The 26,070-nt window shown below is 31.2% G+C and overlaps 1 protein-coding gene across 1 annotated transcript in view; it reads left to right on the top strand.

Annotated features, from left to right (window-relative positions):
- The window catches only part of LOC118199685 (uncharacterized), a 69,735-nt gene extending 43,903 nt beyond the window's left edge, over positions 1–25,832 (top strand). The window contains exons 4-5 of the mRNA XM_035371591.2: positions 18,247–18,360; positions 24,329–25,832. Of these exons, the coding sequence (XP_035227482.1) occupies positions 18,247–18,360; positions 24,329–25,584 (1,370 nt within the window). The 3' untranslated portion in view covers positions 25,585–25,832. The remainder of the gene's footprint in view (positions 1–18,246; positions 18,361–24,328) is intronic.
- The last annotated feature ends 238 nt before the right edge of the window (positions 25,833–26,070 follow it).

The following is a 26,070-nucleotide window of genomic DNA, read 5'->3' as shown; positions in this document are numbered from 1 at the left end:
GTTTTCAATAGTTTATAGCTTTCGCGTTTGCTGTTTGTTAACCTTATTAATGTGATACCAGGTGTCTTACTTTAATATATTTAAAAAATTAAATGTACGATCACTGTTCTTGACAGTCAAAAAATTTTTAATATTATTTATGGAAATCTAGCGGAACCATGTAAGTATTCTGAACTTACAGTTAACTTCAGTCGGTCAAGGTATAATCGAAAAAGAATTGTGTTACTTTTCTTTAAAATTAAAGGAATTTTATTATAGATGCGTGTTATGCTAAGAAGGCGAATTAGTAAGTTATGTCACTGTTCTGTGGTAACAAATTTATTTAGCCATATAAATACTTTGTGAATCATCTTCATATTCTACGTATAGAAAAAATAGATAAATAAATAAACATAGATTCCAGAATCGAGTGTTAAATCCTACTTAAATGAAATTTTCTCTAAAGTTAAATTTTATTTAGGTACGTTTTAAAGATACAAAATGTGTTGTAAATGAATGGAATTCACATTCGAAAAACAGGTAATGAGTAATATTTAAAGCAAAATGAATTTTTTTTATCAACATAAATAAATAAAATAATTTCGTTTATGAAATATTTATTAAAACTCACTGAAAACAATAATAACGCAAAAGAAAAAATTCAGTGGCAATACTGTACTGGGGGGGGGGAGTGTTTATCTCCAGCGCGAGGGGGCGAGACTGTGTATCAGAAATTCTACAGATTTTTTTTTTAATTGAAAATTTTAAATTCTTTTGCTCATTTAAAAATTATTTTGTAATATTGCTGTTGAATTATTGAATTTTATGGTTTAAGTGCGAAGAACATGACATTTAATAAATAAAGGTAACACACAAAACGTTAAAAAACGCCACTTTGGGCGTAATATAAAATTTTAAAGCTTGCAGATTATATTTTAATATATATTTTATTAGTCCAAAGGGAGTTAGCCCAGAAAGATTATTAATTTCGTTTTGGCAATTTGCGTCGATTCACTTTCTGCGTTGATTCATTTTTCAAACTGTTGCCACCAACTATTACAGTATTATATTTAACGAAATGAAATAATGAAGAATCTACATAAATGTATGCATGTTTCTCGCAATTGTGATAAAACAACGGTATCTAAAGCTATCGAATTTTGAGTAACATAATCTCTGCAGCGAATATAGGCATCTGGAAACCTTAATTTGGAATTTATTTTATTATTCCATTTCATATTTTGTCAGATGTGAAAGAATATTTGATTAAGAAACTCAACGATTTCAAAGCGAGGAACGGTAACAGGGGAAAACAATTTTATATCCAGCGCGTCAGACTGTTTATCGAAAATTCTAAAGATATGCTCATTTTAAAATAATTTTGTGATGTTCCTGTTGAATTGAATATTATGGTTTAAGGGGGAAGAACATGATATTTAATATGTTAAGGTAACACACAAAACGTTAAAAAAAAAGCCCCTTTGGACATAATATAAAATCTGAAAACTTTCATATTTTTTGTATGTGTATTTTATTTTACTTTCCTTTTATTTTGTTTATAAATTATTTTATTTTTATTTATTTATTTATTATTATTATTATTTTATTTTTTTAAATTTTGTTAAAAAAAGTTCCAGCATGTTAGCTGCCATGCGCCGTTTGAGTTTGAGACTATTGTTGTAGCCGGTTTATTGTTCGTATATGGCTAACAATTGACAAATTATATAAGAGTGATGACTGATCTAGGTTTTTATGACCAATTAACAGTATTTCCCGTTTAAATCATTGGAATTGGAACTTTCCTCGAGTTGTCTTAAAAATAGCATACTTGGGGAAAATAGGGGCGTTCCAATTGCAGGCAAATATGCAACACCGCCACCTTTGCATCTGGCATTGAAATTTATATTTTTTTCTCGAAGTGTAGAACATGGCAATATCATGACTGCTGCGTAGTGCATAATAACAGCAGGTTTCGTCGATGTGATGACGGCGGCTTTCTGTTTTTATGCATTCTTTATAAAAAGTCAAGGTCGGTCGACGTGTTGTTTGAAGATCTACGCACAAGTTTTCAGTTTTGGCGCCAGCTTTCACACAAAGGATGTTGGATTACAGTGCGACAGCGTTACCTGGTTGCCGACATGTCGTAAATATTCCCAGAAATTTTATTTGGATCTGCGCCGATTTAACTCCGTTTTTTTCGTTCTTCGGCATAATTTGCAAGTTGCAGTTCTTTCGGCCAATTCATTATCAAGGCGCTAAAACTTGGGTTGAGCGTCGATTTTTTTATTTTTTTCGCTTACTGAATTTTAATTTCGAAAGGCAGCCTTTTAAAGAAAATTTTCATTTTCTACCGAAATTCATGGATTATTTGAACAGTCCTTATTTATTTATTTTTTAACATTCAGTTAAAGTTCTTTGAACAGCCCCCCCTCCCTCTGCTTCTTAAATCAGTAGATTATTTGAACAAATGTTATTTCATTCAAAATGCATAATTATTAGAACAATTCGTTCATTTATTTATTTTAACATTTATTTAAGGTTTTTTAACAGCCCCCCCCCCGTTTTCGTTAATGAATACTGTGAAAATGCGTAGAAAATTTTTGATTTTCATCTGAAACCAAGAGATTATTTGAATAAATGTTATTTTTTTTAAAATTCATAATTATTTGAACAATTGTTTATTTATTTATTTTAACATTTATCGAAAGTTGTTTGAACGCCCCCGCCGTCTTCGCTAATGAATACTTTAAAAATACGTAGAAAATTTTTGATTTTCATCTAAAATCAAGAGATTATTTGAACAAATGTTGTTTCATTCAAAATTTATAATTATTTGAACAATCGTTTATTTATTCATTTTGTATTTTAACATTTATTTAAAGTTGTTTGAACCCCCCCCCCCCGTCTTCGTTAATGAATACTGTAAAAATGCGTAGAAAAATTTTGATTTTCATCAGAAAAAGAGATTATTTGAACAAATGTTATTTATTTATTTTCTTTAACGTTCAATTAAAGTATTTTGAAGAATTCCCCCCCCCCCGCTTCTTTAATGAAATCTAAAATTGTGTGAGTGTAATATTAAGCTGCTTGCGGACTATTTGATTTCCTGCAAATTACTGAGGACGTAATATTCTATATAGCTGGGATTCTCAGCCTTTTTGTGTTCATGTACCCCTTTCATCATTTCTAGAAAATCATTTCGCCATCCTTTCCAAAACTTGAAATAAATATATATATATTTATCTAGAATTCAGAATATAATATATATAAAAGACATAAAGTAAGAAATGTAGAATTAATATTTCACAAAGACCAGAAATTGAAATTCATAATTATGTCTGTAATAATAATTTTTCTGCAGCGTAATGCGCGAAAATAACTAGTCATAAAAGAAGAAAGGTTTGTAAGAAGAAAGGAGAACAAACATAAAAAGACCTTCGTGGTCAAGAATTTTGCGCATTGAGCTGCAAAAGTTAGAAAACAATGTAAAAAGAAAATTCTTAATGCTTCCGCTTAAAAGTCGTTGTGATATTGTGGTTCCGGTGAAAAATTTTTTAACATAAGTTAAAGTGCAATGAAAAATGTAAATACGAAATAAACGAAATTATCACTAGAATACTTACAAATAAAAAGCGTATTTAAAACTCAAGTCAAATTGGAAGTAATACGTTGATTAAAGTTAAGACAACCTTTAAGCATTTGAATAAAAATACAATTTATATATATATAGATATATATATATAACTTTTAGGCGATCTTACTACAATTTCTATTTTACTTATTTTGCAGCATATTGCGCAAGATGTTTTCTCTATCAAATTGGTTTTCAATATTGTAATTACTACCTTGCTTGATATATATATATATATATATATATATATATATATAAAGAAATAAAAGTAGAAATTTAGAACTAATGTTTCACAAAGACGAAAATTTTGAAATTCATAATTAATAAATTTCAAATAATCTTATAAATTCAACAAAGAATTTAATAAATGTAAAATTCAAAACTTTTAAACAATCAGTACCCCAATTTAAAAAAAAAAATTCCTACAACAAGAAATTGAAAAAGAACACAACAGAAGAGTAATTCAATCAACTTCAATGCCACTCCATCAGGGAAAAGGAACATTGAAATCAATTGATATATGTCTTCTACAAATATCTAGATTCAGATATTTCCCTCAAGATAAAGATTTAGGTATTTTGAAATTCCCCTCATAATTGAGAATGCCTGCTCACACTTTTAAGGGCCATTCGTACTGGGGTTTATCTGAGTTAACAGAGTCAATTCCATGTGTCGAATAGTTCTGCTATACCTGCAGTTCAGATTTTTCAACTCTGTGCTATGTGGAAAATCTGGCTTCGAAGATGGGTCAGCCATGTCAAATGTCCCCGTTAGCTCAGATAAACTCTAGTGTGAACGGCCCTTTAAAGGGTGCAGAACATTGGTAAAGCTGAGCTACCATATCTCCAGGTTTGTAACTTTTAGCCATGATTTTGATGAACTAATTTGGTTCTTGTCCTTTAATCTTCTTGAAAGAGCTAATACGGCCCATGGGCTAATAGTTTGAAGACCCTTGTTCATCAGATTGGCCCAAGAACGTATGAGCTTCAGTGGGAGGGATTTTAGTCTGCAGAAAGAGGAGGATTACAGGTGTCAACATGGAAGAAATTTGAAAATTAATTCCCCGTATTCATGTAGGAATTTTTCTGAACATATACGATCCATTAAAGAATTGCTAAATTACCCAATGAGAAGCATGCAGGAGTGGAATGGAAACAAGAATCCAGCCATCCACATCATCCTCAGATTAAACATGCTGCAAAAGATGCGCAGTCTGCTTTTCAAAGTATCTTAAATATTTAGTTATCTTATATGTGGTATCATTTGTTATATGTGGTATCATTTGCATGCCAACATGTATGTGTTATACTGGCTATTTACTCGTACATATTTTTTGTACGCTTTCTAGTCACTGAATTAATTTTTCATAAAGTGTCCTGGACGCGTAATGGCAGACCGCACATTGAGTTGAACAGTGTTAAACGAATGTCGCATACTGCGCATGCCCAGAAAACAATTTGGCGTAATTACTATGTTGGCGCGATTTGAAAAGAAGATAAATGCGGTATGATAGCGGCGGTATGATGGCGGTAGATGTACCGCCATCTGATTGTAAACAAATCTGGCGTTTAAATCTTCGTAGAGTATAATGTAAATGTAAATTAATTACAGTGTTAAAATACTATTTTTTGCTGTACTGCTCAAACAACTAGAAAGCTGAAATTATTGCGAAGTAATGTGAAGCAGTGTTTGCATCCAAAATGTAAAATATAATACTTATGAAATTCTTCACATTCCTTTAGAACTGTACAAATTTTCGTTCAGAAAAAGACTGAAATTTAGGATATATTAGTTGAAAATTTATTCATTATACTTTTAAGCAATAAAAACAATTCAGGATTTACCATACGTTCCATTCGTACATAAAGAAACACTGAGGGATATAACAAGTGCTTGCAAATAACACAAGAAATTTTACAATTCCTTAATGCTAGTTATTAAATTCTTTGAAATGATAAAATAAAAGCGCGAATATACGCTAACAAACTAAGCGAGATACTCCAGTTTACAATTACTGAATTATAACATGTAAACAAATTACATTTAAATAACGAATTATTACGAACATATGTTAACAAATATTAAATGCACTGTTATTGACAAATTACAATGAAATATATATTAGAAAAATAAGCAAATGCAATCGGTATGGACGTTAAAGTAACTAATAAGCAAAGTTCCACAACATTACAGTTGTAAACATCATTCGAACGCACTCGACAGCCATGGTGATCACGAATAAGCTAGCGTAGGGTTGCTTAGTCGCCAATATTTCTCCCCGCGCCAAAGGTACACCATCAAGCATGCGCAGTAAGGGAAATTTGCTTAACATTGTTCAACTCAATGTGCGGTCTGCCATTACGCGTGCTGGACAGGGGCAGTGGACACGAATAATTAGATCTAATTTGTTAATTTTGTGAGTTCTCAAGTGAATTATAGAATGCCATATTGCAGTAGTGTCTGTCTACAGGACATGGTTGTCTTGCCACCCACCTGCACCACATAGGCATTTCAGGTGATCCTATTTGCCCACTTTGTGATTCTGAAGAAGAAATGGACAGGGACCACCGATGCGGGCTCTTCGAGGTCCTACAGAAGAGTCGAGATACTGTGAGGCAAGAACGCTCTTTAGACAATGACGTCGGTCTTTTTTTTTTTTTTTTTCCTCAGTTTTATTGTTTGTAACCTCGGATTATAAGATTTTTAGTTCTTTGTAACTTTTGATTAGCCATCGGAAATTAAATATGTATATATATGAAATAATAAAAGCACAAGGAAAGGCTGGAGCAGTGTCGGTGCGCGCTTAGATCCATATTGAAGAAGAATTTTGATTGCGCAGTATGCCAATAATGCTAACTTGGTAATTAATATCTAAAAAACTTGGCATTCGAGGCAGGTTTAGTTCCATTTTTATTTTCAATTGATATTTGTGGCCACAGTCACTTGGCACTCTGGTTGTGCCTTTCCACAGAAGATTTACATTTTTGATATTGTTGAGATAGAAGCAAGCCGGCGAAATTACATCTTAGCACAGTAGAGAGTGAAAGTTGAAGTGCGTAGTTATGGAAGATGGAAGAGAAAAGTTTTGGTTTGAAATTTGGTGATTGGTCAAAAGGCATATGCATTAAGGGTTACGTAAGGTAGCATGATTAATATATATATATATATATATGTCTCACAAAAGTGATGGGGACACTTGTGCTTTACAAAAGGAAACTGTAGTAAAATAAATAAAAAAAAAGTGTAAAATTTTTTGGGTGTGTTTCATACTTAAATTTAGTAACAATTATTACATAATATACATTTTCTCAAAATATTAAAATAAAAATTTAATAAAAAATACAATTGTTTAGAACGGAGCAAAAAATGGCTCACATAAGTGATGGGACACTTAGTTTTCCATCAAATATTTATCCCAAAATTTTCCTTTCTAAAAGGTTTTAATATTTTGTTGGATATCTTTTTACTTTTAAAACATGATTTAATCTTCTTGGGATGGTTTCGATTAATTTTTTTGTGATTTCTGGAGTGATTTTACCCCTTCTTCTTGAAGCACCGATTTTAATTGTTGTTTTGAAGAAATGATGTGTTTGCGAATTCTTGATTCCAATTCTTGCCAAATATTCTCTATGGGATTTAAGTTTGGAGATTATGGTGGTGTTTTTATTATTTCAGGACAGTTATACAGCAGCCAGAGTCTAACGTTCAAAGCAGTGTGCTTGGGGTCATTGTCCTGGTAGAATTTAAAATCGTTATGAAGGTTCAATTTTCGTGCTGAAGATTTCAAATTTTGATTTAAAATGTCAATATACTTGTACTGATCCATTATACTGTCAATAAAAACAAGATTACCAACTCCAGCGGACGATATACACCCCCACACCATAACTCCTCCTCCACCATGTTTTACTGTTGGCATCAAGTCCCGTTTGCGAAATTCTTCCCTGTGTTTTCTCCACACCAAGATTCTACCGTCAGAACCAAATATATTAAATTTACTCTCATCAGCAAATATAACTTCATTCCAGTAATCAGAATTCTTATTTATGTTGGATTTTGCGAAAGCCAGTCTGAGTTTTCTATTCTTTTCACTTACGAAGAATTTTTTCCTGGCTGCTCTACCGTGATATCCAGCAAATCGAATTACTCTTCTAATAGTCTCAGGATTAACAATTACTCCATATAATGCTTGTAAATCAGCAGCAACTTTAGGAGCACTCATTCTTGGATTTTTTTTAATATTTCGAACGATAATTCGCTTTATTCCACTGGATAGCTTTGATGGTCGGCCAGATCTTCTTTTATCCTGAATCATATGATTCTTTTTATATCGTTTAATGATATTGAAAACTGTTGAATGACTCAAGTTAACTGTTTCAGCAGTTTTTCTAATAGATTTTCCACGCTCAATATGCAAATTAATAACTAATTTTCGAATTTCAGGCAAGGTTTCTTTTCGTTTAGCATTCATGGCTGCACAGAGCTAAAAAACACAAAAATACCAAAACAAACTGGAGTGAAATACTCCAGACGATTTTATAAATTGTTGCCAATTGCTTTTGAGTAAAAATAAAAACCCAAAAAAATATTTTTATTGTAGTACGTAGCAGTATCTAATGGTGTCCCATCACTTATGTGAGCCATTTTTTGCTCCGTTCTAAACAATTGTATTTTTATTAAATTAATATTTTAATATTATGAGAAAATGTATGTTATATAATAATTGTTACTAAATTTAAGCATGAGACACACCCACAAAAAATGTTTACATGTTCTTTTAATTTATTTTATTACAGTTTCCTTTTGTAAAGCGCAAGTGTCCCATCACTTTTTTGAGACACGGTATATATATATATATAAAACGGGCCTTTAAGGGATGATAGAACATTGGTAAAACCGAGCTACCATATCTCCAGGTTTTTAATTTTTAGAACTAATTTGGTTCTTGGCCGTTTAATCTTCAATATACATATATGTATTGCATCAGTAAGAAAGGATTTCTATTTTACTTTATTTTAATATCAGTACACAAGCATATTTTTTACTCAATTTCAGAGAGGGGGGTTGTGTTGCCCATGGTCCCGGATTTTTAAAATATAACAACAGGTACTCGCTAGTAAAAAAAAAAAAAAAAAAAAAAAAAAAAAAAAAAAAAAAAAAAAAGCATAGGTTGGAGTGGAAAGAAGTTTCAGGAAGAAAACTTTCATCAAAGAGTGAAAAATTTAAATACTTGTAGGAAAAATTTTAAGTTAAGAAAAAAAGAGCTGTTAAAAATGATTGTAGTATAAAATTACTTCTAATGTCTCCTAAGATGCAAATATCGATATTACAATACAGTTAAAAAAAGTATAAATAAACCTTCTATCATAATAGTATTTAAATAACATTCCCGTTAATGTTATTTTTAGAATTAATGATTGTTTGATGAGATTTTCATTCTTATTCGATTGTGTTTCAAATTCATGTGGTTGCAGTGGTCGAAAAAATTTAATCCTTCCGGATTTCCTGTGTTACTTGCAACCACATGAATGTTTTTTTGCGGGGGGGGGGCGATCTTCGTAACCCCTATTCAGAGATATTATAGACTCCCCCCCTTAAGTAATTATTAAAGTAAATTGTTACGAATATAAAATCTTTTATTCTAAAATAACAAAAAAATTAGTAAGAATTAATAAACTGTTAAAGGATTTACTAATTAATCTGAATAGTATCCAATTACTTTGCTTTTTTAAGAAATCCGTTGCAGAATTCCTCGTGTTAGAATAAATATGAAAGCAATAAATATTTTTTTTCTGCCTTTTAATCACTATACTCCATCTCTGACGTCCTTGTTTACGTTCAGTTCAGGGAATAATTGCGCATCAGGAAATTTCAGTTTTCCCTGTTGTTCTACCACCATTGACAACGTCATATTCTATCGCTACAACAGCGCCATGCTCCATTCTCCCGCTAAGAAATCGTTTGCGGAACTTTTGCTTTCGAACGTGGATGACGTCAGGCTTGCCGCGCTCTGCGACACGGTATTTCCGCGGAACAAAGTAGTGCGTCTGAGAAAGGTGAATCGTTGTCATTCTTCGAAGTGCACGTTCTCTCGCGTCCGATCCTGTTTGCTGGCTGTAGTTCCTCGTGTGATTCCTTCGTTAGTGAATCAGTAAATGATCATCGTGAAATTCAGTTTAAATCGACGGAAGAATGCCCCTAATAATGGGTTCGTTATTTATTTAATTTATACATTGTAATATAGTAAGAATATCATGTATTTGAATTTCATTGTTATTTTTATTCTGCTGTTAACATTTTGTCAAATGTGCTGTCTAGTTTTATACAAGAGTTTCAATTGAATGAATTAATAACGGTATTTATTTAGTAATCGTGTAGTTCAGACTATCGTTCATTTTTAAAATTAAATCCACTGTTATTTTAGTATGTTTCGATTTTTTTTTAATAAATTATGTTTCGGAAAATAAGTTTTTCCCTTTATATGTTTCGCAAATCTCGAATTCTTTGTCATATACGGAGCAGATAAAATGAAATGCAACTAGAAAGAAAGCGATTCTCTCTAACGTTCTCTCCTAGAGGTTATGGATAAAAATAACCCAGGTGGAAGATCGGAACATTTTATAGGATATTAAATGAATGTGTCTTTAGACTTAACATGGGAACGTTTTATGTCTTCTGCATGTTTTTGAAAAGTGAAAAATGTATAAAATTCTCCAAAAGTATTTAAAACTATCACGTTAACTGAATCTGATTCAAAAGTAAAATGAAATAATAATATTCTTCAAAAATGAAGTAACATAAAATCGCGTTTCGAGACTTAATATCTCTTTTAGGCTTAAAATAAATAAATAAATAATATTAAGTATATAAAAATTGATTTTGAGTAGTTTAACGAATTAAGTTGATTATTTTTTTAGCTAAATTAATAATTAACTCTTTCAAAATTCGAAAAAGATAATTGTATGAACACTTAATTTTTTTTAATTAATTTCTTTTTGAGGGGTTAACTGGGATTTTTTTGGCATTTTTATCCAAAAATTTATATTGCAGGATTTTGTTCTAAATATTTCATTATAAAGTGTATTTGTAGTATTTCATCATTCATTAAAACCTCCTAGTGTTCATTCTTAATTCCATCCTGCATCTTCTTAGCATCAGTGTGTTTTTTCGATCAGATGGATAATTAAAAACTAGGGTATACATTTTTAAATAAACGTGTAAACTCACTTCTTAAAAACTTGAAATGTTTACAGGGAACATACCGAAAGAAGTAAGTTTACTTAGTTATTCCTGAGTAAATAATAAAACGAGGGTATAAAAGAAAAAAAGTACTGAATCACGTTAAAACACGTGGCGAAAAACACGTGTTTACACGCTACGCATGTTATGCTGATGAATCACGACAGCGCTAGCAATGGAAACAGTCGATTGCAGTGCCACCTATGAGTAAGGTCAGGATCATTTCAATGAGCCCTTTGGTTTTGTGTGCGGAGTGTTTTAGAATTATGCTGCTGCAATAAAAATAATTTTGCTGAAGTAAAAAAAGAGGTTGTAAATAAAAAAAAAATTCATTATTATACTCTATTTATTTATTTTATTCTGTCAATTAGAATGACTATACAGGTGAAAAAATTATTAGAGAATTTATCCTTTGGTTTCCAAAATTTTTATTTAGCAAATCCTCTCGTACAATCGTTTGAGAGTAGATTTTATTTTATTTATTTTTTTAAATCATTAGAGTGTCTTAAGCTTCTCTGTCTCTCACTTTCTTCTTTTTAGTCCAAAGGACCAATTTGCCCTAAAGGACTTTTAATTTCGTTTTGGCATTTTGCGTTGGTTCACTATAAACGTCGGCTCACATTTAATATTGTTGCCACTTAATATTATCGTATATTTAAAGATATTAAATAATGAAGAATCTCCATAAATGTAGTGTGTGTCTCGCTTTGGGATAAAACAGCGGTACCTAGAGCCATCCAGTTTTGAATACCGTAATCTTCTACCGAATATGGTCATCTTGAAAGCCAGATTTGGGATCTGAAATTTTATAGAAAAAAATTAAATAATGAAGAATCTGCATAAATGTATGTCTGTTTTTCGCATTGTGATAAAACAATGGTATCCAGAGCCGTCCAATTTTGAATGACGTAATCCTACCTCGAATATGGGCATCTGAAAACCCAAATTTGGAATTTGTTTTATTATCAATTTCATATTTTGTAAAACTTTAACGAGCTTTTGATTAACAAACTCGACAATTTAAAAGCGAGCAATGGCAACACGCTAACGGGGGGGGGAAACATTTTTATCTCCAGCGCGCGGGACTGTGTATCGGAAATTCTAAAGATATGTTCATTTTAAAACTATTTTGCGATATTGCTGTTGAACTGAATTTTATAGTTTAAGTGCGAAGAACCTGATATTTAATAAATAAATGTAGCATACTAAATGTGAAAAAAAACACCCCTTTGGGCGTAATTTAAAATCTGAAACCTTTCAGGTTTTTATTTATTTTTTAAAGTAAATGATACGTGTTTCCTAATTCCTCTGGAATTTGAAACAAAAGTGAGATGAATGCATATTTCGATTTTGAGATCGAAACAAATAACTCGTGGAATGCTGTTATTTGAACCAGGCCAGAGCTCTACAGGATTACATCTAGCGATTTCAGAAAAGGTAATCCTTGGAAGGATTCATTCCGCGCGAATGGCACGATATAATGACGCAATTACGCGGAAATTTTACGTTTTCTCTGACCTCTGGTTTCAAGGGTGATCTAACTTTCACTTCCTTTGCCGGCAGTTTATATGATTTGTTGTTCCTCTCTCTGCGTTGTATTGTTTGTTATTATGTGTGCTTTAGAATCGTCTGTTATCTCTCTTCAGTTTACTGGAGGTCAGTTTTGTCATTTTAAACATCAATTACTTAGTTACATGCAATATTGTCGACATGTCTTGATGAATTTTTATTCATACTGAACAAGTAATTTCAGATTTCGATGGTTTTTTTAGGCTCTTGATTTTTCACTTTGCTTTCTACTTTTATGAATCATTTTGTTTATTCGTTTATTTTAATATTATCCTAATGTAAGCCTCGTAAATTTATTTTTTTATTATTATTTTTTTTTATTTTTCTGTCTGTAACTTTACTTTTATCTTTAAAGGAAGGTTTTCGAGTGATTTGGACAACTTTTTTTTTTCGGGGGGGGGGGGGTTCAATCCTGTTCCTTTGCCTCTTCAATGTGTTAATTTTATCATTAGTATATTTTGAACAGCTTTTTCATAGCACCTGTACTCTTGCCTTTATATGATGCCAATATTGTGTTATGAAGTTTTTTTTTAAATTCTCGGAACATTATTTCTCTTATTTGTAGAAAAATTAATATCTTTTTAAATATTTAATTAATTTTTACGTTTTCGTTAAATTTTACATGCTTATCTTGTATTTAAAATGTCATAAGTAGTAAAGCTATCAGGTCAGATGAATAATTCGAATTTCGCAACTAAAGAAGAAATCGATTAAATCGTCAGAGATTTTTATTTAATTACCTATCCTTTTTATTTATTTGTTCAGTTTCGCTCCAAGTTTAATTATTTATTTTTTTTTTCTTTTCTGCTTTGTTTAAACTAATTGCGAGTTATAGATTAATTAAATTGTTATTCTTTAATCTTATCAATGACAGCGCGATTCTTTTTGATAGAAGTTTCGAGTAATAAAACTTTATTCTCGTTAAACTGTGAATCTTGCGAAGGATATAACAAATATTTTTACCCAAACTTAGTTCACTATAAAAGGCGTTTCACTTTTCAAATTGTTGCCACCAAATATTAGAGCCATGCATTATATTTTATTATAAGAAATTAAATAGTGAACAACCTGCATGAATGTCTGGCACCAAAAAACAACGGTTCTAGAGACATGAAATTTTGAATAATTAGTCCTGCACTCGATTATGGGCATCTGGAAGTTGGAATTTGTTTTATTATCTATTTCCTAGTTTTGTAAAACTTTAACGAATTTTTGATTAACAAACCCAACAATTTCAAAGCGAGCAATGGCAACACTGTACGAATTTATATATATATATATATATATATATATATCCAGCACCCGAGACCTATCAAGAATCCTGAAGATATGCTGTTTTTAAATTATTTTGTGATATTGCTGTTGAATTGAATTTTATGATTTAAGTGCGAAAAATATGATATTTATAATAATAATAAATAATAAATAAAGGTAACGCACAAAACGTTAAAAAACACTCCCTTGGCCATATTATAAAATTATTTATTTTTTTAATTTTATGTGTTTACTTTTATCTCCCTAAAGCTTCATAACTGCTTAATAAGCGCAATTTAACTTCTTATCAACTAGGAACCTGTTCCAAATCATGTTTGTTTTCATCAGAATTAGAGACCAAAATTGCTTGCTGTTGGAATAAAATGATAAAGATAAGTAAGTAGTTATTAATGTCGCCGATATGACCAATAAACCTTATCTCTCTTGGAAGATGCGTAGTTCAGCTTTTAACTCTTGATACATGTATCTCACTGAAAAAGGGCGATATCACATATTAAAATGTCTTTTACGCAGTTTTTCCCGTTGTTTATTATAGATGAGTTGAAGTAAAATCTCTAGCAATTTCTTCAAATATGTACGATCTGGGACATGTAATTAAAGAAAAAGTAAAGCATAATTTAAAAGAAAAAAAAAGAAAAAGAAAATTCTGAAAGCTTTTCAAATTTTACATTACACCTAAAAAGACTTTTTTTTAACGTTTTGTGCGTTACTTTTTTATGTATTAGCATGTTCTTTGCACTTAAACCATAAAATTCAGTTCAATATCAAAGTCGCAAAATAATTTTGAAATAAACATATCTTTAGAATTTCCGATACACAGTCCCGCGCGCTGGAGATTATTTTTTTTTTTTTTTTTTTTTCCCTTCCCTTTAGCATGTTGCCATTGCTCGCTTTTAAATCGTCGAGTTTGTTAATCAAAAATTCGTTAAAGTTTTACAAAATATGAAATCGATAGTAAAACATTCCAAATTTGGGTTTTCAGATGCCCATATTCGCAGTAGGGTTACGTCATTCAAAATTGGATGGCTCTGGATACTTGTTTTATCACAATGCGAGAAACAGACATACATTTATGCCGATTTTTTATTATTTAATTTCTTCAAATATAATGCTTCAAATATAAACTCGCGCTGGAGTGAAAAGGTTTTTTTTTCCTCGTAGAGTTTTGAAATCCTTGAGTATTCTCCTTTGAAATCCTTGAGTAAAACTCCCTGTTTAGTTTTGATATTTGCTCGCTTTGAAATCCTTGAGTTTGTTAATCAAAAGTTCGTTAAAGTTTTACAAAATATGAAATCGTTAATAAAACAAATTCCAAATTTGGTCTTTTACATACCCATATTTGCAGTAGGATTACGTCATTCAAAATTCGATGGCTCTATGTACCGTTGTTTTATTACAATGCCAGAAATACACATACATTTATGCAGATTTTTCATTATTTAATTTCTTCAAATATAATGCTTGAAATATAAACCAATAAAATTCAGTTTATCAGCGATTTAAAAAAATAATTTTTAAAAATTATATTTTTAGAATTTCCGTTACAGAGTTTCCCGCGCTGAAGATAATTATTTATATATTTTTTTTATTATTATTATTTCCGTACAGTGTTGCCATTGCTCGCTTTGAAATCAATTTTATTTATTTTTTTCCGTGCAGTGTTGCCATTCCTCGCATTGAAATTTTGGAGTTTGTTGATCAGAAAGTCGTTAAAATTTTACAAAATATGAAATTGGATGGCTCTAGGAACCGTTGTTTTATCACAATGCGAGAAACGCACGTACATTTATGCTGATCCTTCATTATGTAATTTCTTTAAATTACAAATAGCGACCCAATTTAGAGCGATAATATCGGGTGGCAACAATCTGAAAAGTGAAACAGACATTTAAAGCTTTCAAACGAAATTAATATCCCTTTGCGCTTAAAAAAAATAAAAATAAAAATAAATAAATAAGATTTTATTTAAAATGGATATGATAATTAATGCACTAAAAGTAAGAAGTAGTTTATCATATAGTTTAATGGGAATGATTATTAAGACAAAAACAATCATTGCGTGGACAAACCCATTTTATTTATAATTTAAGGGAGTTCTTTTTCTAAATAGTTTGGAAAAAGGGGGACAAACTGCTTAAAATTTTCAGAACCTTTAGCTACCAAGCTAAAAAAAAATTGCGGTATTAAAAATTAATAATATTAGATAAAAATAGTAAATGATAAATAAATTCGTGTTGCTTCTGCATCTTTTTATCTGGAAAAAATAGCCTCGATGAAATGAATTTGAATATGTAATTACTTGAAATTTTTTCCCTAGGGAAGGCCATTATTATGTTTCATGAAAGTAGTGTATCACTGGAAAGTTTTTTGTAAGCGAATTATTGTTTTTAATAATTAGCTTTTTTTATACACCAGAAGGAATATCAGGTATATTGTTTATCCAGGAATATCAGGTCCTGGAAAAACAGACAGCGGTCCGATCCCCAAATTTCACATTCGTCAGACGAATTTTGAACAATGACTGTTCATTCATACAATGACAAATGGAAAGATTAGGGAATAGATTATTCTGGAATTTTTTTGAGGGTTTCTTTTACATTACTTTACAAAAGTAAAATGTCACACAAACTTAGGGTTTTTTGAGTAAAAGAGGTTCTTGAATAAAAGAGGTTCATCTATATGATGTTTCCTTGGCAATAGTAGAGGCAGGTGTTGTTTTTGTTTACTCGTAAAATAGATAAACATTCTAGAATTAGCTTAGAAAGTGTATTTTTGACCTTGGATCTTGAGTTGGGACCTTGAAGTTCCTTTGTGGACATTCAAAGCTATGATGTCAGATGAAAACTTTAAACCTTTCTATAAACCTGCGCATGCGCTGGGAGAATAATATCCGGTATTCCTTTTTTTTTCTAAAGTATATATAAGTTACTTTCCTGTTTATTACTTGAGTGAAAATCTTAATTGTCTTTGAAAGATCAATATTCAACACGGTCAAAATAATCATGGAAAAATTAAATTAACGTTGCTTTCAAATCTTTTTATCTTAGAAAGACATTCTCTAAAATTTTGAATATGTAATTGCTTGAAAAATTTCTCTTGAAAGACAGGGCAATACTGTGTTTCACGAAAGGTATCTATTACTCAAACAGTTTTAAATATATTGGTGTTTCACGAAAGGTATCTATTACTCAAACAGTTTTAAATATATTGGTGTTTCACGAAAGGTATCTATTACTCAAACAGTTTTAAATATATTGTTTTTAATAAGCAGTTTTTTTTAGATACTTGGAAGAATAAAAATCTCCTCAAAGTTTTTTACTGTCTTCAGCTGTCGAATTTTCTTATCCCATGAAAATAGAAAGTATTTCTATTAAAAAGAAATTTGTTGCTAATCTCGTGCATAAGCGATCCAGTGAAGTTTGTTGAAGAATTAAATAGTTTGTTTATTAAATAAGTGCGTAAATTAAATTTGCACAGGAACATTAATATCTGATGATAAAGCATCGGAGGATTTGTTGGTCCACCAATCTGGCCTTCGATGATTTTGTTTTACAAGTTTATTTTTCTAAAGGACTAATTCTCATAATATATACACATAATGTAATAAAAAATGGAGCATTCATTCAAATCAGAATTTTGCCTAAATTTCAGTTTCAAACTGATTAAAGTATTTTTTAAATTTAAAAAATAATAAAAATATTTTTGTGGTGTTAGAATTATTTCGAAGTTTTCATATTGGAAATGCTCGCCGAGGGAGGGTTTGTTATGTAATTTTTTTATATCTTGTAGTATTTTTATATTCCAAAAAAACTTAGTATTTTTTTTTTAAATGCTTGATCTCAGAATTGTGAAAATAATCATTTCTATTCAGATTAAACCAATTAATGTCGCTTAGCGTTAAAATACTTTTAACGATAAAACATTTAATATTTTTATTAATAATGAAACATTTTTAGCGGCAGAAGACAACAAAATTATTCTGTTCTTAATCCGGCTCAGTTACCGTCGGACATAGCAATGTTAATATTACTGTGTATTCTGATTGCAATGTACATTTCTTTTAAGGAAAAAATATTTGATAATTAACTGTAGCTTATCCATGATTACTTTGCATTTGCTGTGTTCATACTGTAACCGCGTTCTTTGGAAATTAAATTATTCGCATAATTTTCCCTGTCGATTTTCGTACGATAAAAGGGGGAAAAGACGGTAACAGCCAGCAGACGATTTACATCATACTTTGGCGCGAAACATACGCATTAATATGAACATTAAGTTGCAAACGACAGGCGAACTTCTTTTTCCTAGTTGCTAAATAACGTTGGCAACAGCATCTGCAGAAGATTTGGATTTGTTCTTTTTGGTATCTCTCGAACGTTTTTGCAGTGGATGGTTATCTATTTATGACTGCTTATAAAAATTACTTAATTGCCTTAAATCATCATAATATAAATCATTCCAGTTTTTGCGAGATGTAAGCTAGAAATTTTTAATTATGTAAGATGAAAGTGTAATTTTATGTTCCTTATCAAGTTTCTTTTTTTGTTTCACAGATTCGCCTACAGTCGTAGAACGTCCTCAGAAAGCTACCTTAAAATCGAAGAAGAAGAAAAGAAACCAGCCGAATTTTATAAAATCCAAGTACAAGAGTATGGTTGACATTGAAGGTAAGCAAATTTTCAAGCTCATTTGTTTCTTAGTACTATTTGAATGATAATATTTATTTTTTGGAACAATAGAAATTTTTTATCTGGATGAATAGTTATTGTTTGGGAAGAGAATAATTAGACAAAAATTCCGTACCTTCTTCCTACTCTTTACTTCTGCTTTTAGATGCATATGAAAATGTATTGTTGCAAAGATTTTTAATTGTTTAAGAAGGAATTTTTAGTATTTTTATTTTCATAAGAAATAAACATGAATAAAACTACAGAAAATCTATAAATGCAGCTAATTAATTTGTGATGTGATCTAAGTCTTACTGAACGATTTGAAGATACATATATGATAAACTTATTCGTGCTGGTCAAAAAATAAAAAAGCTCGATTGAAAATTCGTGCAGTAAGAATAATGGCTGTGTTTGGGAATGCTTTGGTATGCGAAAAGCGTTTTGATGATAATGTCTAATAATTGCTGTCCAAGTCTAGTCGGTTTATCAGAACCAAAACGCGATCAAGTGTCAAGCTGTAGTAAGAAATAAAGTGTATAATTATTTATAATAATTCATAAATATAGTAAACGAAATTTAAAACTTATTAAGATATTTTTTTTATTTTGTTAGTAAATTTTCGATTTTTTGAGAGAGAGAAAATTCTGGTCTATCATCTGTTTTTAGATTCTGCAATTGACCCGCATACAGTTTGAGTTTTTCCTAAATTTTCCCGCCGAAAGACGTATGGTTGTCTTACATTCCTGACTTATGGAGTTACTGAATTATTCTCTAACTCTACACTCTGTCATGCCTACCGCTTGAATGCATTCATTTTGAGGATTTTTGTTAGCATAGCATAGAGGAGGAGATGTGAAACGGACTTGGTGAAACTGCATATCAGAAAACGGGTTTATGTCGCGATCACTAGATGGCGCTGCAGTTATCTTTGGATCATTCCAAATGTAAATATTTATATGCCTTGGTAGGAAGCTAAGCTTTGTAACGGAAGAGGAAATGTTTATGTTTTAAGCGATGTATTATGTTTATAATTTTTTGGATAATATTAACTACCTGGTAAATGTTTACAATTGGATGCCCCTTGTTTATTGGCGATTTTTTTTTTTTTTTTTTTTTTTTTTTTTTTTTTTGACGCCAAGATCGGCGCCAGGAAGGCACAATTTTAAGATGAACGGTACACAAAACAAAATAAGAAGTCAAAGAATCGCACAAACTCTGTGTCCATGTACACATCGATCTTTTTTCACTTAAAAAAAATATCTCAGAACTGCACAAACTAGGCATTGCGCACTGCCTTAAATTTGTCCATGTACACATCAATCTATTTTCATTAAAAAAAAATCAGGAAGCTAAAACAAAGTTAAAACTATCATGGTAACCAGATTAAGGTTTCATCGCCAAAATTTTTTTAAAATTTGTCGCTAATCTAAGGGGCACCGAATTCTACTCTAGAGCCCACTACCCTTTCGATTCTGTTCGCCAATGATTACATTTAACGCTTCAAATCATAAAGTATAATTTACAGTTTTCATGGTTAAAGGATTATAGTACTTTTTTAATGAATGATTAATTTGAAGATTTCTTTCAGACCCACCCCCAAAAGAAGAATTATATTACTGTTAATAAATTTTCATTTCTATCATATAAAGTTATTCTTATTTGTGAATCAATGTCAATTTTTATTTTGATATTTTAATCTTTTTATGTTAAAAAATTTCCATGCCTTTTTTATTTTAGAAAGCCTGAATTATGGTATGATAAGATTCTTAAATAGTATTCAGATTTAAATTAAGTATTCTCAATACTTGGTTATTATGAATTCTCTTTATAGTCATCATAATTAAACATAAAGCCCAAAGGTAGTAAAACGGTATTATAAAGCTAATTCAGTGTATCTTTAATTATTGTCCTGCTTGTGTTTTGAACTAACTTTTAATGGATAAATGCAAAATTTTACCTAAAAGACATTGTAGATATTTTATGTTTTAAGACTGCATGTGCCAAACACTTTTCTTCCCAAAGATATGTATACAGACATTGAGTTGTTGGCCGCAGTTAAATTATATATTACTCTCATTATCTACATTTTCTTTTTCAAATTAAGTATAGTCAATAAGTTTTCAAAGTAAATTATTCTGTTCCATTCAATAACCTAAAAGATGTATTTCTTACACGTGGCAAAATTTTACTACATTTATGATCAGATGTTTTCTCGATGTTAAGTTTCAAATACTTTTATTAGTCCAGACATTCTGATAAATTATAAAAGTTCATCTAATTGTGATCAGGCATGGTATAAATGTTGCTTACCTTTGGAGTTCTACCTTGAAAATTAAAAAGCTTGGAAAGAAAAATTAAAAAGATTGGATTTTTTATTCCGAAGTTTTTTGTCCTTGCACATACCTGCCAACTTTTACGACTTTTTCGTAATTTTTACGAAAATGCGTTTGTCTTTACGATTTTACGATCGTAATCCAATTTTTACGATTTTTTTCCTTTTTCAAGTGTTTTTAGTGATATTTTGTCGAAATTTTAGAATTTTTCGCCAATTCAGCGATTTTTGCCAATTGCATCGTGTTTTACCGCCAACTACCGACTACTTCAAATATAGTAACCTGCGGTTTCTCCCAACTCGGCGCTTAACCAGCCAATCCAATTCGCTGAACTTGTTTCTCCCACTCTTTTCTTTGTGGGCGCCAGATTATTTTTTGCGCGTTCGCTTCAGCAGCAAGGGAATTACTCAGCGAGCGTAGATTGTCGCGTTCTGTTTTTTTTTTTTTTTTTTTCTTTGCACGTGCTACGAATTTTCTTAATACGTCGTTGTTACGAAATGAGTTCAAAAAAACCGTATTCTCAATATTTTCGGCCTGCCTACAAAGCCGAATTTCCAACAATTAAAGAATCCTTCAAAGGAAATAACTATGCATTTTGCAACGTGTGCGTGAGTGACTTCATAATAAGTAACGGTGGAAGAAGCAACATTGTGAAGCATGTTAAGTCTAAAAAGCATGGTTAATGCTTCAGCTTCGACAACGTCAAAGAAAATGGATGATCTTTTTTTTTTTTTCCCGAATTCGGATGCCGGTGTCATTTTGGCAGAATGTTTGTTTACTGCATTCCTCATCGAACACAACGTCCCGCTAAGCGCTGTTCTGGAGAAGATAGACTTGATGTCCTCGTTGGTACCTTAAAAAGAATAAAAAGAGCTGATGGAACACCAAAATATTATAGACTAGCAAGAGTTTTACGTGCTATTCTCGTAATTCCACACAGTAATGCAGAGTGCGAGAGAGTCTTCAGTGTTGTGAAGAAAAAAAAAACTGTGTTTCGTTTTTCAGCTTCACCAAAAACTCTAGAAAACATTTTAATTGCTAAATGTTATGAGGAAACTAATTGTTATGACAGGAAATTTTCCAAACAATTTTTGGCTAAAGCCAAAAAATGCACTCTAAATTCATTGCAATAATTTTTTTGTGTAACATTAAGTTCTTGTTTTATGTTTCCTAAAAAATATTTAGTTACTACTTAATTGAGATTTACTAATGTAAGTACAATTTTCTTTTTTCTATTTCTATAAATTGTTATTTTTTTAATATCAAAGCATGATATTAATTCTTCCTGTTCTTCTGAATTTGGGGGAGAAATTTTCTGAATTTTTATCTTTAGAGGTTGGCAGGTATGCTTGCATTTTAAAAGTTCTATAGCCACAATTATAAAATAGATTCTATCAGATGCTTTATTCATAATGAAAAGATATATTAAATCAATATTTCTGCTATTATTGCCTGTGTAAAATACAACAGAAGGTGAAATGGTGACGACTGCAGCATCCTCTGTAAGTAATGCAACAAAAAGTGGACCCATTTTTGGGAAAAGTGTTAATATGAGTTTCAACGCCTCCTGTATACTCTGTTTTTTTGAGGTAGTATATTGGGATTTTTGTGGCCGTATAGCAAGAAGTTGGCCATCATTTTTGGAATTAGTTGTTGTGAGGCATTGTAGATTGTACTTCAGTAAAATAATATTCCGTCCTAGGAGAAGGTGGTGTGTGTTATTTTCTTGACTTTTATTTTATGGGTACCCTTATGTAATGGATTGTAATATTGAGCAAAGTGGTTCAGTATCAAAAACTTGACAAGGGTTTACAAGCATTACTTCAATGCAAATTTAAAAACTATTTTTATTAGGTAAACAGAAGCAAGAAGGATTATGTGGCATTAAAGAAGTATCACATTGCACAAATTATTTTTCATATATTTTGTAAGAATTTCTTAAAATTGCTCATTTGATTAGGAATCTATGTGCCATAGACTGGAAATTCAACAACAGTGAAATGGAAATAAGGTTCTGTTTTCTTATCAGGACCGGATCCAGAAGTGGATGGATGTGTTCATGTCTGCATACATATGTAAGCATGAATGTGTATACACATTGCACATACATACACATTCATACATTTCTGAATCCTATACTGATACAGTACCAGAAATAATTTGTGTGAGAACAGTACCAGAAATAATTTCTATGAGAGGAAAATTAAGAAGGTGGAGTCGTTTATCTCGGATGACATGGATTAAAAGATGCATTTTGTTTCTCTGTAATCCATTTGAAAAAATTCATAGATGAACGAAATATTTTTATTTTCAGTGTTCTGAAATTAACACCAAATGGCTACAAAATTTAACTTTTATCACCAGTTTCAGTTATGAATAAATCTCAAGAGTAAAACAGCTCAAATAATTAAGTATAGTGTTCTTTATAGTATAATATAGTTTTCCTAACTATTTATTGCATGTGAGCTATTAACAAGATCATAAACTGAGAATTAGGAAGAGAATGAGTAAGTTAGTTGCTAATACTAAAAGTATAGAGGTATTGAATAAATAGAAAATCAAAAAATGATAACTATTTGGAAATAATAAAAACTGTGTATAAAGACAGGCAGTGCCTTGTGTAATAAATTGGTGGTTAAAAAACTGCTCTTATTATTATTACTATTACAGTCAAAAGTCGTTAATTCGGACACCCATAATCCGGAATGATCTATAATCCGGATCTCAAAGCTAAAAACTTTCTGCGCATGCGCCGCGTTGACACATGCGCATAGGAGTTTACGCGCATATGCGTGTGCGCAAGTGCAGAATACGTTTTCGTGTGGAAGTTTAATGTATAACGTACGGAGCAAGCTAGAAAGAAAGAAGCTAGCAGTCAAGAGAAGACTACTTAAGTTTTATTATCTATTTCAATAAATGTTGATGATTGCGTTGTTCCTTAATCTTCGAATTGGATGCGGCTTATTATTTTTTGTAGACTGTAAGAGCAATTTTATAAAAGTAAACTTGAACTTTCGATTATGTCAATTTCCGATTCTGGAGCTCCCAAAGGATCTACAAAACGAAAGTATGTCTCGATGTCCGTCAAACAAAAAGTGGAATTGCTGCAAAAAGACATGAAGAAGGCGACAGAGAGGTTAGTGAAAAGGAAAAAATTTCGATTGACAAGTTAGTCGGTATTCTCGGCACAGCAATTACGGGACTTGTAACTGAACAAGAAATCATGTCTGTTTATAAAATTAAAGAGAAAGTATTATCACATAAAACGAACCAACTTACATTGAAAGAAATGTTTAATAAAGTAAACAAATAAATATTAAACTTCTTTTTTTGTAAATTTTGATACCCTTTAGATCATAATTGTTCATTTCATAAATTATGGTTTCATATTTTTAATTTTAGAATTTGTGCATGCCATCTTACGAGATTTAAACTGATGATCTATAATCCGGAAAAATCGATAATCCGGAATCGCCGAAGTCCCGATGAGTCCGGATTAACGACTTTTGACTGTATTATTATTGACGACTCATTACAGTAGAAACTGTAATGAGTAATGATCTTTCTCTGTTTCTCTGTTCTTGCGTATAATGTGAAGAAAGTAATTAAAAAAAAATTCATTTATTTTATAGGTTCATCAAAAACTGGTTCTGCTGAAAAGAAAGAAGCTAGCAGTCAAGAGAAGACTACTAAAGTTTACACTCCCTTACAGTTGTTCCTTACATTAAAGACGAGCAGTGCTGACTTATATTCCGAGTTCCTGCCATACATTCTCAGTGATGAACAACTGCAGAAATATGGATTTCCTCTTGATTCTCCAAATCTCTCTGGAGGAAATACTGTATACCAAAAAGGTACAGGAAGAGACCCTACGGAGCGATGCTGTGTTCGATGTGGAGCCACTTTCTTCATTTTGGATGATGGAACTTATGAGTCGGAAGCACCATGCCATTTTCATACTAAAAAATTAACGTCTTCCAATGGTGTTCCAGCAGCTGGTGCATATCAGTGCTGCAATGGGAATTATATGTCTGAAGGCTGTGCAACATGGCATTTCCATGTTTCAGTGGAACGATCTCCGAAAGATGTGGAGTACGTGAAACCACGTGAAAAGCGACAACTAAACAGAAAAAAATCTCACAGAGTATATGCTCTGGATTGTGAAATGTGTTATACGACGGGAGGCTTGGAAGTAGCTAAAATAGGTATAGTGGGCATCGATGGCTTAACAGTGTATGAATCCTTTGTCCTACCGAAGCATCAGATATTGGATTACAACACTGTTTACAGTGGTATAACGGCCAATGACCTGAAAGGTGTGTCTACGACATTGGTTGATGTCCAAACATTCCTGTTGAAATTGCTTAACAAGGACAGCATTCTTGTGGGTCATGGCCTCGAGAATGATTTAAAAGCCCTGAGCCTCATACACCACAAAGTTGTGGATACTTCAGTAGTCTTCCCACACAAATATGGCAATAGATATAAAAGATCGTTAAAGTCTCTGGCGTTAGAATATTTAAACAAATCTATTCAAGACAGTACTAATGGCCATGATTGTATCGAGGATGCAAGAACTTGCATGGAACTGATGTTATGGAAAATTAATGGAGATAAATCTAACAGTGAAGCCATCACTGATGAAAACAAAAACTCTTTTCTACAAAATGTGCACTATACCCAAGAGCAGTCTTGGGTAGACTATGAATCAAAATGTGCATGGTGTTTTGTAGGCTATGAAGCAAATCATGTATGTATGACACCCTATCCAGCAGGTTTTCAGAAGAGTAACGTGGACTATCAGGCAGATTTTCCCGTTAGCTTTTTTAGTCCAAGCTATTTTATTTATCCACCTAATGCAAAAAATTCGAGGACAATATGTGCATAATTTTTTTACTATGAAATGCTATGCATTTTTTCTAAGTCAGTTTTTTAGGTAAGAAAATGTTGTAAAATTAATTTTGTACAGTTTTTCTCTTGTATAATTTATGTTGTCTATCATCAAATTGTTTGCCACAGAATTTGCAGTTTTCTAAGCAAATTCTTCTTTTTAGAATTCATCATGTTTTGTAGGGCAATTTCATTGTCATTTACTTGTAAATATCATGAATTTTTAATAAACTTTTTATAATTTTACGTCTTGTTCTGGTTTTACAGAAAAATGAGAATGTCAGTATTGGGTTTATCTAGAAAAAAATTGTTTCGTTATTATTTTTGTGCATAATTCTGAAAGAAAATACAATTACATCACATTCACTATACATTAAATTAATATCTAATTAGAAATTTTCATGTAAATTACATATTACATTTTATAGATTTGTATTTGATAAATTAAGTCTTTAATTATTTGTCTTCAAAAGATTACAAGTTA

The sequence above is a fragment of the Stegodyphus dumicola genome, chromosome 2, assembly GCF_044657685.1.
Source record: "Stegodyphus dumicola isolate Sdum_Otavi_A_Nest chromosome 2, ASM4465768v1".
Lineage (NCBI taxonomy): Eukaryota > Metazoa > Arthropoda > Arachnida > Araneae > Eresidae > Stegodyphus > Stegodyphus dumicola.
The sequence above is the reverse complement of the archived record's forward strand: the minus strand, read 5'-3'. Positions and strand labels throughout refer to the sequence as shown.